This window comes from Columba livia, chromosome 8, assembly GCF_036013475.1.
Source record: "Columba livia isolate bColLiv1 breed racing homer chromosome 8, bColLiv1.pat.W.v2, whole genome shotgun sequence".
Classification (NCBI taxonomy): domain Eukaryota; kingdom Metazoa; phylum Chordata; class Aves; order Columbiformes; family Columbidae; genus Columba; species Columba livia.
The window spans coordinates 10313097-10327917 of NC_088609.1; the positions used below are offsets into that span (position 1 = coordinate 10313097).

Here is a 14821-nt window from a genome sequence, read left to right on the forward strand (position 1 = left end):
CATATCTGATCTTTAACCAGAACTCCGTCCCCTTCATCTCCTCCAACAGCCTTAATCTTGCTCCCTTTTCCAGACTTTTCATCAGTAACCTTTTATAAATGCAGACAGCAGGATTACAGCTCTGCTGAAAGGAGCATCGGCACCCAACCCCGCTGAGACACCCATGGTGCTGTGAGAACACCCACACGCTTTGCAAAAATGTATTGCAATTTACCATCTGAATGATGCTTGGCACCTAAGCAGGGTTTATTTAATAACACAATACCCTTTTTAAAAACACCGCAGTTCAGCATGCTGACTGTGCACTTAGTTATCGCAGTATCTTCACTGCTCCTGGAGGGTATTTGGGATTTTTCCGGAGCTTCCCTTGATGTGAGGATGCTCTGGAGCGACATCCGAGCTGCTTTGCCATTTGCCTGTGGGGAGAAGGCACATTGCTGCTCCTGTGCACAGATCAATGCCTGATGCCATGTGCAAACCTCTGTAACGATCCCTTCATTAAACCGATCTGACAGCGAAGGGTAAAACAAACAGATTGCACGCTAGCAATGAGAAAATACCAACTGCTCTGCCATTAAGCAAACAGACGCGGTGCAGCTTCAAAGAGCTCGTGCAGGAGCGCAGCGCGGCCCTTGGCTCGGCAATTACGATAATGCCTATCAGCAACAATGGGACGTGTGCTGTTATTTTCATAATTAATAATCATCTTGGTGCCTTGAATGAAGGAAATAAGCACTGATAACCTCACCGTACAAGACAGGAACTGAGGCACATGCAAGAATACGCGTGCGCACACGCGAGGATGCGCACGGGAGGGAATGCGCACCCCGACTTGAGCGGGTTTTGCCTTAAAAAGAAGCAAAATCGGGAAACGGGTTTGAGGCTCCCTTCTCTCTACCCCAAACTCTGATCACAGGACCACACAATTAACACATTCAACTGATGGAAAGAGTGCAGATAACACAAATAACATGAAGCCCCAAACTGAAATTATGAATAAGCAGATACACATGGCGGTGCAGCTGACCTTCCCAGCACGGCGCAGAGGTCTAAAACCATCTGGAGGGTTGTGTGAGAAAAAGCCATCACATCGCCTGGAGTCTTCCTGTTTTGCATGCTCTGAAGTAACTGCAAAAGTCATCTGAACCAAATTAAGTCTCACAGAAATCGAATCATTCTTTGATTACCAGCAGTGACCCTTTTTTTTTTTTTTGTGTATTCTCTGGTAAAAGGAATCACAGTTTCTTTCCAGGCGTGCGTGTGGTAATTTCCTTGATTACTGTTGGGAAAGTTCACTCGCAGTTCCCCTCTTGGCTGCTCATGTTCTATGCAGCGGCAGTTGCTTTATTTGCTTGTTTCATTCCTTCAGCTGCAGCGTGGGTCTGAGCGCTGGCACCGGCACAGGCCTCTGCAAGGGGACACGACCATGGGGACTTCTGCGAGCACGTGGTGGCATCGGCATCAAATGCACGGCAGCTCCTTCACCACAGCCTAACCAAACACTGCAGGTGAAGCTTGCTTGTCTTTATTTTTGTGCAAAGGAAGACGACCTGGCCTAATTTATGACAGGATTTGCCAGGTTTAGGAGCCCAAACATGCTGGGAAACCACTGGCTCTGGGGCCACCACATGTGACATGAGGTGGAGTCCAGGGCAGCATTCAGCCACACACAGGACATCTCCCCCACGCTTCAGTGTGGAAAAGCCCAACTTTTTACATCTTTATGGCAGAAATGATTCTCCTCCTTTCCTAGGCAGGAGCCACAGATATTTCTTGGTCTTTCCAGCCCCACACCAGCCCCAGCGATAGTCCTGTAGTTATTCCTGTTCCTATTCCCCTTTGGAGTGCAGCATCAGAGGTGATCCTGGTGCTTCAGAAGGAGAATAAAGACAGGAGGATGTATCTGCTGCTGATGTAAATCCTTTGAAGTCAATTTATACCAGCTGAGGTTCCCCGAGGCCAAGAGTCCTTATGCAAAGAGGCTGCTTAGAAAAGTTTTAGTCATTTGCAGGAGCTGAGGGCAATCTGGAGATAAAAGAGCTGCTGAGATGCTGCAGGGCTCAGGCCGGGAGTAACTGGGGAGAGTGGGGTCCCACCCCGCACTTTGATGGAGGAATCTCGGTGCAGATCTCCAATGTGTAAAAATGTTTATAAACTCTGTTCCCAGCGACCCACCCTTCTGACGCAAACGTTACATCCCTGGCTCTTCCACCGCTCCTAGAAATCCTCAGAACAAAAGGATTTGTGATCCGAGGGTTCCTTTCGCCTTTGATTTCCACGCAAAGGCAGCTGGGCTTATTCCTTCTCAGCTTAATTGCACTGAGTAAATCACTGCAGATCCAGAAGCGCGATTAAACTTTGGTGTAACTCCACTCGTTTCAACAGCTCGTCTCCCGGGGCCGACACTCACCTGGCTGTGTGACGGAGCGGGGATGAGAGTCCAGCCGGAAATTATTTACACACAGGAGGGAAATTACTCATCCGTGTATACGGCAACCAGGTCAAACAGCAAATGTGTAATGCTTTTGTCTGGAGCTCCGGGCGCTCGAAGGGAATGGATGTGACACTCAGGCGCAACTGAGGGCTTTTAAAAAGATGGGATTGATCCCGTTGCCTGTGAGAAGCTGGAGGAAAGGTTGGTGAACCCCAAGCCCTCTCCATCCAACACAGACACCTCGCTCCTGTACAGCACAGACACACTGAAACCCTTAAGCAGACAAAACTCATGGATTTGGGTTTTTGCCTGAGCAGAGGTAGATCAAAGTTCACAGGGTGCAACCCCAAGTTCCACTTGCTGTTTTCTTAAAAAGTCTGCAAGTCCAAAGAGTCAAAATTCTTCAGTTTCTAAGAGCAGTAACCTAATTGTTTATCTGTGCTTTCCTGACGTTACATCACTTACAGAAAGATCCGTGTCAAACAAATTTGCAGCTGTCCCTGTTACTTCACAATTTCTATTGATTTTCCTTTTTAAGCACTCACATGAAGCATGATGGGAAGGTGCATGTAGATGTTTTACGAACAATGACCCCATTTCATACTAATCTGTACTGAAGGAGAAAGTTTTCAGACATTTCAGTGCCTGGAGAAAAGTGGAATGGTTACAGTCAACTATCAGTCATTAAAAAAATCAAATGCTTTTGCAACTCTTTCTAGTCCTTGTTTCCTAAAACAATATAGTTTTTAATGCCCTAGAAACTATTTTTAATGAGATACAAAGTACTATTTGTTTTTTTTCAGGTTTTTTTTTTGTTTTCCCTTCAGCTTATTTTTAAACCAAAAAGTAAACACATGGTTATGAAATCTCCAATTTCACATCAAAGGAGAGTTGATTTATATATATGTTCAAAGGAGGACTTGAAAGGAGTAACATCATGACCAACTTGTTGGCCTTATGTTATTAGAATAATTTAAAAATCCACAATGTAAATGTTGATAAACAAATAGCACGTTGCCATAAATCAGCATGTGGCTGCTCATGAAAGCAATAATATGTATCTGATGTAGACAGAACAATATTCAGATTTTACCCGTGAAGTTTAGCATTTCTGAAAGCAGAACCTCCCTTGGGTGGGACGGATTTACGCAACACGGAGCTTAAAAAGCGACGAAGGGGAACCTGAAGCAGGAGTGTTATCACAGGTACATTTCCATCTCATTTCCAGATAAATGAGATTCCCAATATGCAAATTGCAGAAAAATACCGGGAAGGAAAAACTCCCTATAGGATCCTGCCCAAGGAAAGCCCTGTGAATTAGCCCTGCCCAGAAACGATACTGAGTTTCCTTATTTAAAAGCCAGCTTGGGGCATGTTACTCACTTGCTGGGAACTGGTGAGGCAGAAGAAAAACCCCCTCCAGCCGGTGCTGGGGAATCGGTAAGATTGTGGAGAAACCAACTCCTTTACCTTCCTGAAAATGAATGTGTCATGTATTTATCAGGTGTGCCTGCCTGGGTTTTTGTTGGAACACAGAGAAAATGCCCTTGGGGCCAAACCTGCTCACGTCCTCCGTCGGGCACTCGCACGGCATCTCTGGCCCACAGATTCAAGTCCCGGTGTATCCAATATTCTCCTTGGTACCCAACAGCCCTTGGTTTAGATTTACATTTGTTTGGATTGACATAAAATCTCAGGACGTAGAGAGTTTAAGATTTCAGGCTGCGTGGTGTGACAAAGGACATGTTGTGTGTCTCCTTGTATGGCCCCATCTGCAGCTTGGATCGAAACTTTGCAAGAGGCTCAGGTCAGTTTCTGCCTCATCCAAAATACTCTTCTTGTATTTAAGAATAAGTCTCTTCTAGCCAATTGAAACATGCAACTATATCTGGAGCCTACAGGTCATATTATGATATTTTGGTTTAATCTCCTTACCAGTAAGCAGCAAAAAAGGCCTGACACCAAAACCCTTCACCTGGTAAAACTGTGCATGGCAGGAGCTCTTCATCAGACAGCAACTCCCCTTGGACCTGCTCTTTCTCCATCACCGAAAGGTACATTTTGTAGCATAAACCAAACTGCACAGTAAAGAGGGAGGACCACACAAACTGCAAGCTACAGGCCAGGGGAAACTCCACGTCTCCCAGAGCAGCTGAGCGCAGCCTGGTGAGCATCCCCACCGCGTTTTCATCCCAGCGCCGCTTTTATTCTTCACTCGAGCGAGAGGTGAGAGAGTGAAAGCAGAAATGAGCAAAATCACTTGGTTCTGCAAAATCAGTTTTCTAGAGTTTTATCGGGTGAGAAAAGGTTTGTTGTGTTAACTGCAAAAGGAAAATCAGGAAGAGGAGCTGATGAGCACCAGCCCGTGCTGCAGGCTAGGAAGCAACGGCAAAATTAAAACCTACAGCAGCTTGTTTGTTGACATAAAAGTTGATTAAAGAAAGACCTGAGCAGCTGACAACATCTGTGGCCTCCGGAGCAGATAGTGCTCCAGGAGCCTGCAGATCTCAGACCAAAATCTTCTGTCAGTCACACCCATGCAAACCACAGTGACGGTGCCAAAGGAAGCCAAACGACGACGTAAAGAGCGAGCCCGCAAACCAGAGCCTCCCCCGCTGCAGGCACCGCCAGGAGATGCTGGACATTCGGATGAAATATGCCCGGATTATATTTTCAGTCTTCAGGAACAAACAAACAAAACCCCACAAAATAACAAATAAAAATAACTGACAGGGAAGAGTGTTTGTCATTTAACAAGAGTGCAATGCAATTAAACATGGGATCTTTTTAAACGTATGAAGCAGCAATTTCAATTTAATTTAAATTCGAGTCGGGCTCTGCAGTCATCATTTAGGCAAATCCAGCTGGGGTTTTACCTGAGTAGGAGAACAGGCTTTGGAAAATTCAAATAACTTTGTGCCCTGAGACGACTTTTCCAAGATGCCCATAATGAGAAAAACTCTGGTGACTTTTTATCGACAGAAGAGAAGTCTGTCTGCTTCAGGAAACACAGGACAAAGTGTGAGTCCTGCTTAAGAAGTCAGTGTAGCTCTACACCACAGCACCCCCCCCGAAAAAAACACAGGTCCTGCCAAAATGAAACTGAGTCTAATGCAAGCACCAAAACCAAACAGAAGGCAATAATTAATGTAAATATATTTAAATGAAAAATCCTTCTCACATAGAGATAGGCAAATGATTTGCAGAATAATTTTTATGTAGCATTTGCCCAGCTGCGCTAAACCAGCAGCAAGGTGAGGCACTTCTCATTTGTTTGCTTTAAACACACAGCAAAGGCTTTAATCAAAGGCATCTCTCCCATTAAGAGCTTTCAAACCAATACATCTCCACAACACGTTCTGCCTTTGATAACACGATATCATTCAATTAAGTTTCACTTAGCGCAAATATTTAGATCACCGGCTGCCCCACCGAAACCTGTTGCTCTGCACCTGGGTAAAAACCGAGGAGTTTGGAGTCAGGCTGTGGAAATCGGCCCGGTCCACGAAATCAGGGTCAGGATTAGGACTGCTCTGAAGATTAAATCCTGCTTTGGAATCCTTCACAGCCCGCTCCCATTTTAAGTGATGCTTCTCCTCTGAGATCTCCCGTATTCCCAATATCCCCACTTCACTTCCAGAGAGGTCACTACTCCGAACAGTTAGTCACTCACTAGTCCTGCCCTCAAATCATGATTCATTTCGAACCTGCCTTTGAGCTATTATTTATTTAAGCCCCACCCTAATGTGTTATAACGTAGAAGTCTGAGAATGCAGAACTTTAAAACCCATCGCATCCAAGTACAGGCAGAAATCTTTCAAGGCCATGCTAGAAGGTCCTGGGCTCCACTGCGTCCTGGAGGATGGCAGATCCCCAGAAAGGCTCCTGGGAAGATGGATTTGAAGCAACATCCAAACCCCGAAGTCTTCATCTCTGCTGTGGCTCTCTCAGTGTGTGGCCATGAGATCCGCTCTTCCCATCCCTTTACCCACCGGTTGCAGGGGATGGGAGAGCATCCACCACTCAAGGTCACTTTGCTCCAGGAGGGTCCCCACCAGTGGCACTGGCTCCTGACAGACAATGGTGCAGCTTTCCAGCTTATCTTAACCAAGATACCCAGAAACTGCCAGCCCAGAGGGCTTGTAAGACCAAACTATTAAGATTGTCAAATAAGCCCACGTGTGGCCCCACTATTCCACCCCACCCTTATGATATATTTGATATAATCAGAATGATTTATTTAAGTTGGCAAAGAGCAAGGGGGGAGGAATAGGAGGGACACAGAGAGACATGGAATCACAGAATAATTTGAGTTGAAGGGACCTTCCCAGCTCCCCCAGTGCCACCCCTGCCATGAGCAGGGACATCTTCACCAGCTCAGGTTGCTCAGAGCCCCGTCCAGCCTGGCCTGGGGTGTCTCCAGGGATGGGGCATCCACCACCTCTCTGGGCCAGTGTTCTACCACCCTTGTTGTAAAAGATTTCTTCCTCATGCCTAGCCTGGCTAGAGACAGCAACCCTAAAAGTCCATTTATGATAGTGATGAGAAGTCATACACAGGAGATGACTCAGCCCCAAATCCCCATGTCTTGAACATCCATGAGGAGCTTTGAGGGGTTTCCCAGTCTGGGCAGAGCCACCACCCAGCACCAGCTCCTCCTCAAGCAGCAACTTCACTAGAACCTTATGTCCACTGCTCCCGAGCGTCCCTGCTAAAAAAGCCGGCTCCTGCACCACACGGAGCTTTGCCTTAAGAAATACAGTGCCCTGTCCTCTAGAGCAAGGATCCTCAAAACAAATAGAGCACCATCAGATAAAAGAAAGATCAAGCGAATATTCACAACCTCAGGTATAAACAGCTCCTACCGCAGTTCTCATCGAGCACAACGATCACCGAGCATCCTGCTCTGCAGACAGCAGCTGTATTGTCTAAGAAACAGTTAACCACCACATGCCGACGTCAAACCCGACACGGGCACCTCTGCAGGGACCAGCTCTGCAGGGACCGATGCTGCGGAGCAATGCCAGGGCTGCTCCAACCGGCCACTGCGCTCCAGAGAGCTCTCCCAGTCGCAGATCCCCGTTTCCGTAACGCAAGTCCCCAGGCGAGGGGAATACCGGCGTGCGGAGCTCAGTGATTCATCCCGGCTTGTAAAAACAGGAGACGTGGACGTCTCTTTGTTTCGCTGGCTGCTGCACAGGCGAACAAGACTCTCTTTGTGCGGCGCTCGGCTATTTTAAAGCATATTAAACAAAGGAAGTTACAGCAAAGGCAAGCGAAAGACTAAACAGCTCGGCACCACTTAAGCGAAACATCACGTACGAAGAGGATGAGGTTTGGGGCTGATGGACGGGCAGGGGACGGGCGAGCGAGCGCGGAGGTCGTGCAGCCCGGCACATACGCTGCTGGCACTTGGCCCCGCGCTGCACTCGACCTCCACCACGGACCTCGGGAGTTTACATTACCGTCCAGATGTTTATTTAGCCACTGTCTCCTGAAAGCTAGGTGCGGCCTTGCTCCTCTTTTCTGACCGAAATGCCCTTTGAAACACAAGCAAAATGAAATCAGTTCTGTTTATCTTAGCGGGTTCTGGCTCACAAGCAGCCAAGATAGGGGTGCAGAGCCCTGTCTGCTGCTGCCCTGAGCCACCAGTTGGAAACGGCCTTGGGTGGCAAGAATTGAGTTGTGTTATTCAGCACTTGGGAGAAACGCAGGTGTCTTTAAGAGGTGAAATAATAGAGTTTAAGGATTTATTTGGCAGTGTTTGTAGCTCCATGGGCAGTGCTGGCAGGGAAGGGTCCCCCAGGGAACAGTCTGGGGAGAGAAGCAGGCTTTGGAAGTTGCGAGAGCACAAAGCAGGCACCCTGATGACAACACCTTTGTCTACTCAAAATGAGAATACCCCCACAGACCACAAAGTGCGTTACCTGTCCATTTATTTACTCAACAGACTGCAAAAAGCTCTAATAAGACTGGTCTAATTTAAGGAGAGGGAAAGGTGCTGCTTAGGTCCATTCAGATACATCCATTTTAGCTGTGATCTGGGCTGTATCCTGCAAGGACAGGCAGGTAGGTCTTGAGAAATAACACATTTTCTCCATCCCTCATTTCTCTGACATCGCAGCCCCATAAAAACTCGGAGCTAGCAAGACCAGCGCTTCAGCTGGGCAAAACACTTGGCCCTTTTAATGATTTGGAAGATGCACTAGGCAGGTCCTCCCCCAAATCCCACATGCTGTACTAGGTAACAGAGATGAGGGGGCCTGTGTTTCTGTCTGCAGGACAAGCGAGGCTGCAGACAGATGCCTAATGCCAAATGCAACGTTACAGGGTGGCCACCGAGAGAGAAAATATCCCCTTTTTATCAGCAGGCCCATGACTCACAAATCCTTCTGAGACACAGCAGTTGCCTGAGCTGGAAGCTGGACAGGGTGATAAATGCAGAAAAAATAGATTCTATATGTTACAGGAATATAAATATGTGTGGTTTGCTTCTGCAGGCAGCACTGAGTGCCTACAGAACTTTACAGGTAATTTTGTTCCATTGCAAAGCTGCAGTGCCATACTCTGCTGATGCCAAAACATTAGTACAATGTTAGGAAAATAAATTCCAGGTGTTTTTTCCCCCTCTAATTTAGGGAGTTAAGAGCACTGTGCATGGTCAGTTGTTCTTTAGCAGAAGCTTGCGGCTGGAGCAGCACGGGAACCAGGCTGGTTTGCGGATCGGACGCTGCTCTGGCAACGTGTCAGGACTCATGGACGCCGACGACAGCTCACCCGGGGAACGCAGTTCCCTCTTTGCCAGTTTTACGTCCAATCCCCACTCACAGGGCTTCAGGGTCCCACTGTGCGAGGGGCCCTGCTCACACTGATGTCAGTGCAATCAGGCTCGTTAGCTCACAATAAGATTAGCTGCTCATTTCCTCACTTCTCCTGCAATTAACTCACGTCTTAAAAAAGTATACGCACATGTTTTAACTGCTGCTTTCCGAAAACCATCAGCTTACAGCCAGGATGCCGTCCTGCATGGCGCTTCCCCCCAGCGATTCCTTTTTGCTTGCAGGACTTCTGAGAATCCCCCTGCGAACACGTATGCTGAGATCCTCCCCTCTCTGCCTGCTGTTGTTGCAACCCTGGGTTTTCTAAACTACGTCTGTCAGGAAGGAGACAGGAAATTCGAGTCACACTTGCAACAGCTGTGCCATGCCTACTATCAGTCTCAAATGACGTAGTTTGGCTTGGGTGGCGCGGGGCCAGGAACTCGGCGAGCGCGGAGGTCAGGAAGATAGGTCACTGTTTATACTGCTCTTGCACTTGGGAGCATGCTGAGTCTATTTGCTTTCTTCCTATCTACACTGCTTCTCTTTCCGTTTTTTCTTTAATAACGTGGAGCCCAAGCATCCTGTTTTCAAAACATCTGACTGTTTCGCTATTTACCGGTGACAGATCTAAATGCCTTTGACCGGGGCGGGCAGCCGAGTGGGATCCTGGGCGAAGGGAAAACCTGACCAAGTAAGGGCCGCTGGTTGCAGCCGCCTCCTGAAGATGCACGTGTCCAGCCCAACGGCTTCTCGCGCTGCAAGATCCCTCTGCAGATCGCAGCCCTGCCACCGAAACCCAAAACCCACAAACCTCTGAACTCATTTGTGTCAGTGTTTGCCGACGACGAGGAAAGGGAAGCAAAGTGTGAGGCCATTTTCTGCTTTTCTTTCACAGATGAAAATGATACTGGAAGTTGACCAAAAAAACGCAGACATTTCAGAAACTGGTTATGAGAGAACAAAGTTTCGGGAACCTTTTGCTCAACTCAGCTGTAAGCCATTTGCACACAGAGGGACCACAACTTTTAATTACACAGTAAGCAATTTAGTTAGTCTTTTACCTTCACAAGTCCAGATTTGGCACTCAGCAAAAAAATAATAACCTCAAATGAAGGGCATCAGCATCTATGTTGGAGGTGCAGCCTCCTCTGCAGCTTAAACCTTTTTTAACTTTCACCTTGGCTTCCCCCAACACAAAAAATCATAATATTCCTCTCTTGAAAGCTCGGTCTATAAAACTTTTATTGCTTCCTTTGCCCCTGCATGTCGTGGTAATCACTAACACAGAAGGAAGCTGAAATAACATGGGATTTCTTTGCTCAACTTTTCCATAAAATAAATTTTGTGATTCAGCGTTTCTAATTTCATTAATTTCCAATTAGGAAAAATAAATATATACACGAGAGCATCAGGTGTTTGCGGTACAACTCAGGACTGGGTTTAACCGTGGCAAGTGGCCCAAGGCACAGCCCAGTGAGCCCAGCCTGGGGCTGTGGGACCTGCTGCATCAGCAAGCGGCACTGCATGGGGCAGAAAGTGCCATTTGGAATAAAAGCAAAAGAAAAAACAAAAGCAAAAAGCAGGCCCGGGGATGGGGAGCAGGCAGCCCGTCCCGGAGGTGTGAAGGCTCCGCTGGCAGCCAAGCGCTGCCCCGGGCAGCGGCTGCGATCGCGGCGGGGAGGCGGCTCCGGCCCCGGGGCAGGGAGCGGCTTCACCAGCACCAAACACCCCGGCGAAGGAAGGGCTGACTGGGGGAGATGCTGAATCAAAATTCAGCTGCGATGCTGTGGCTAACCAGGACGGGGCTGGGGAGTCCGGCTGCAGCACCGGGAGGGGCTGGGGGCAAGGAACATCAGCTCCCAAAAGTCGCCCAGAGACGGGTGTGCAGCACTCGCGTTTCGCTCGCTCTCCTCTCCACTGCTTCTCAGTATCCTCTCCCTCCTGCTCCTCTGACTTTTAGCACGCTGTACTTTTCTTACTTTATTTTAACGCCTAATTCATCGCAGAAAAGCTCAAAACTCTCCTTTCGTTGATGGCACATTAAACACTAAAATAAAGGTCCCGGGCAGCCCCTCTCGACGCTCATTCCCTGTGCACAATCTCTGACTTCGCACCCTCAGCATGTGCTGGCAGGCGGTGCCGAGCCAGCCCACCACATTAAAAACAAAATTAAACGCTTACAGAAAGACAAAACAGCAATAAAATAACGTACCACAATGTTTCCATCATTACGGACAGACAGACAACAATGAAGATAATTAACTTTTGAAGTGATAATTTGTTAAACGCGGGCATTTTCAATGTTTCTGCTAACATCGGTTCCGAAGGGACCGGCGCTAATTGAAACCTCTTTAACTTCTCAGAAATGAGCCCAGCGGTACGGATTGCTCTCCCCACGCCGTCCCCCCGCCAGGGTTTTTTTTTCTGGCCGTCCCTCTGCGGGGGAAACCCGCAGCTCTTTCCCCGCGAGTAAGTTGGGAGTTTCTCCCCTGTACAGACGCGCAGACGGACCGGGTATCAGGCTGCCGTGCACCGCTCCGCATACCCCCCGGCTCCGTATCGCCACGCTCCGCATCCCACCGCTCCCCATCGCTCCGCTTCGCATCCCCCCGCCGCTCGGCTCACCTTGTTGGATGCCATCTCGCTGACGGAGCGGTAGGTCTGGATGGTCTCCAGCTGATCCAGGCACCAGTCGAGCTCCTCCAGCGTCTCCATGGCCAGCTTTTGGTAGGGCTCCTCTGCGAAGAGGCAGACGGACATGTAGTCGGGCTGGCGCGACGGCCGCCTCTCCATGCCGGGGCCGCCCGAGCCGCCGCCAGCCCCGCCGGAGGTGCCGCACCGCTCCCTCATCATGCGGCCGCTGCTGCGCTCCCCTCGCCGCCGGCGAGCAAATCCCCGCCCGCCGCTGGCACCCGGTCCAGCCCCGTCCCCCGCCGCCCGCCCCGGCCCGCCCCGGCCCGCCCCGCCCCTGCGGGACGGGGAACCGGGCGCCCCCCGGGCAGGGCAAGGAAGGATCGGGCTGCGGCTCCGAGAGCGCCGGCCCCCCCGGAGCTCCTGAGGGGTATCCGGAGGGGACCCGGGGGAGAACCGAGCCGCCCCCGCCGCTGCCCGCGCCCGCGATGCTGGTTCTGAGCCAGCACCACTCCCCGACCCGGGGATACCCGGGCCGGTTCCCCAGCCCCACCAGCCCTGCTCCCCAACAGCCCTGCCTGGTCCTGATCCCCACCAGCCCTGCTCCCCAACCTCACCAGCCCTGCTCCCCAACCTCACCAGCCCTGCTCCTCAACCGTGCCTGGTCCCACTCCCCAACCATGCCTCATCCTGTTCCCAATCACACCAGCCCTCCTTCGCAGTCCCCCCCAGTCCTCCTCCCCAACTTCACCTGGCCCTGTTCCCCAAGCCCACCAACTCTGCTCCCCATCAGCCCTGGCTCCCCACCAGCCTTGGCCATCAGCTCCACCAGCCCTGCTCCTCAGTGACACCTGCCTGTGCTCCCCAACAGGCCCAGCACCCCAGCTCTGCCCCAACCCCCCTGGCCCCTGTTCCCACCAAGCTCTGCTCCTTGACCCTGCCAGCAGGACAACGTGCTCCCGAGCGGCTCTCGGCGTAAAAGTTAAGGTTTACATAAGCGGATACAGTGAATCATAAAATCTCCCCATGAATGTAACTGCTTCTCATAATACCGGTGACATATGCTTACCCCATAAATCCGTCAAAGTTAATGGATTCAGCATTTCTAATGGCACTGGCTGAGCAGGTAACAGTGACATCAGAGGTCAGGATTGCTATGATATACACTCAGCAAAGTATCTGCTGTATAGCACAGAGGCTGTACACACATATGCCACATATACGTGTGTGCCACTGCCCTCCCTATGGAAGGCCCGCTGGAACCACTCCGGGTGTGCTCCCCGCAGGGCTGTTACCCTCCACTGTCACCCCCCGTGTGCCCAGGGAGGGGACTGCACTTCATGCCATCCACCATACCCATAAAGCAATGAACTCCATCAATGAGTATTGTATACAGACCATCCATTCAATGTTTGAGACTACCTGGCAGAAAATGAACACTGCCAAAGAATAACTCAGCAATGAACTCGCAGGGAGCATGGGGCACAGGCACATTTTAAAGATTCAGTAAATCTGAATCTTTGTGTCATTGAAAGTTAATGTTTTCTTTTTTTCTGCCTTCACAGAGCTCCAAACATGGCAAGTAGTCTCATTCTTGCATACTTCTGTGATACATCTATCAAAAAGCAGGTGGAAATAGCCAAAACACACAGAACTTGGGCGTATTTTCCTTAATAACATGCATGTTCTCTATCAACTACTTTATCATGTAAATTAGTTGACCTAGAAGGGCTCAAATTCCTTGTAACAAAAAAAAAAAAATGTTTGCATTGATAAAACTCCCACAGGCTAAATCATGATTTTAGGGATAGGAAAAAAATAATCTCAGACAAACTAAAGAGGAGCTGACCATATGTTTAAATAACGAACTGTACTGCGTTATTCTACGATGTTCTACTGCTTTGCAGGAAACAGGGTTGTGTGTGTAACCACGATGTGCAACCACAACATGCAACCACGGCAGGAGTTGTGTGTGCATTCCTGTAGCAGGAGAAGGAACAGGCTCACTGGGGCACCAGATCCTAATTTCAGCTATTTGGGGACTTCCAGCCTTGCCCAGCATCAGGGATTGCAGGACCTGCTGCCCCTGTCCCTTCACTTCTTCACCTCCAACAGAACCATCATGGCAACACAAGACCAGGACTAATCTACACTTTATTTGGAAGGACTTACTTTCCCCAGATCTTAGTAAGAGTCCGGGCTATTCCCTTACTTTGTAATCTGAGTTTTATGCAATAAAAGGGGGGAAAAAACCCGAGACCATCAAGGAAAGATATTAGATGTTACAGAGAACAATGTGAATTATGAAAAGAGGAAACTTCAGGGCTTAAGTATAGAGTGAACGGGTTGGTACTAGGCTACTGACAGCTCTGAATTATTTAAATTTTTGTTATTAGAGGATGAGATAAAAATACAATGAATGTTTTATATTAGCATTTTTTGCACGGCAAATCTGGCCAGTTGTGCAAAATGAGCCATCCCACTGGTGTCTTCTGCTTGGTTTCAGTGGGGCTACCTGAAGGAAGCCTGTGACCAGAGGGATCCCTTCCCGCTGAAGGCTGCATTACCCATGTGAAAATGTGAGTGTTATCACTTCCTTAGGCCTTCTCAACAAAAACATTTAGAGGACAATAGAATAGCGATTTAAATGCAGATGTTTTGAAAACTGCCACTTAAAATATCCGTAGTAATTTCAATGGCAAAGATGAAGTGATAGTAAACAGTTATTGCTAAGTGTCATTTTTAAGGAAAAAAAAAGGTGAGATCTGCCACTGTTCAAAAGCTGTTTACTGCCCAGTCTAGAAGTGTATTTCCATAAAAAAGCACTGTTAAGTTTCTTTCAGAACTTGTTTTTTCTACCAATTTCCACTGGCCTGCCCACAGCTCCAGGGAAAGATAAATCACCTGCATCCTTGGGCTGCTCTTTTTAAATTCT

At 48.9% G+C, this 14821-nt stretch overlaps 1 protein-coding gene across 9 annotated transcripts in view; it reads right to left on the minus strand.

The window, feature by feature from the left end:
• The window catches only part of PDE4B (phosphodiesterase 4B), a 201867-nt gene that overhangs the window by 14369 nt on the left and 172677 nt on the right, over positions 1-14821 (minus strand). For 7 of the 9 annotated variants that reach the window (XM_065071956.1, XM_065071957.1, XM_065071961.1 and 4 more), the window contains one exon: positions 11881-11993. In XM_065071956.1, coding sequence (XP_064928028.1) covers positions 11881-11993 — 113 coding nt within the window. Of the gene's footprint in view, positions 1-7299; positions 7601-9403; positions 10636-11880; positions 11994-14821 lie in introns of those variants that run through there. The other 2 variants (XM_065071965.1, XM_065071966.1) reach the window with 2 other exon arrangements.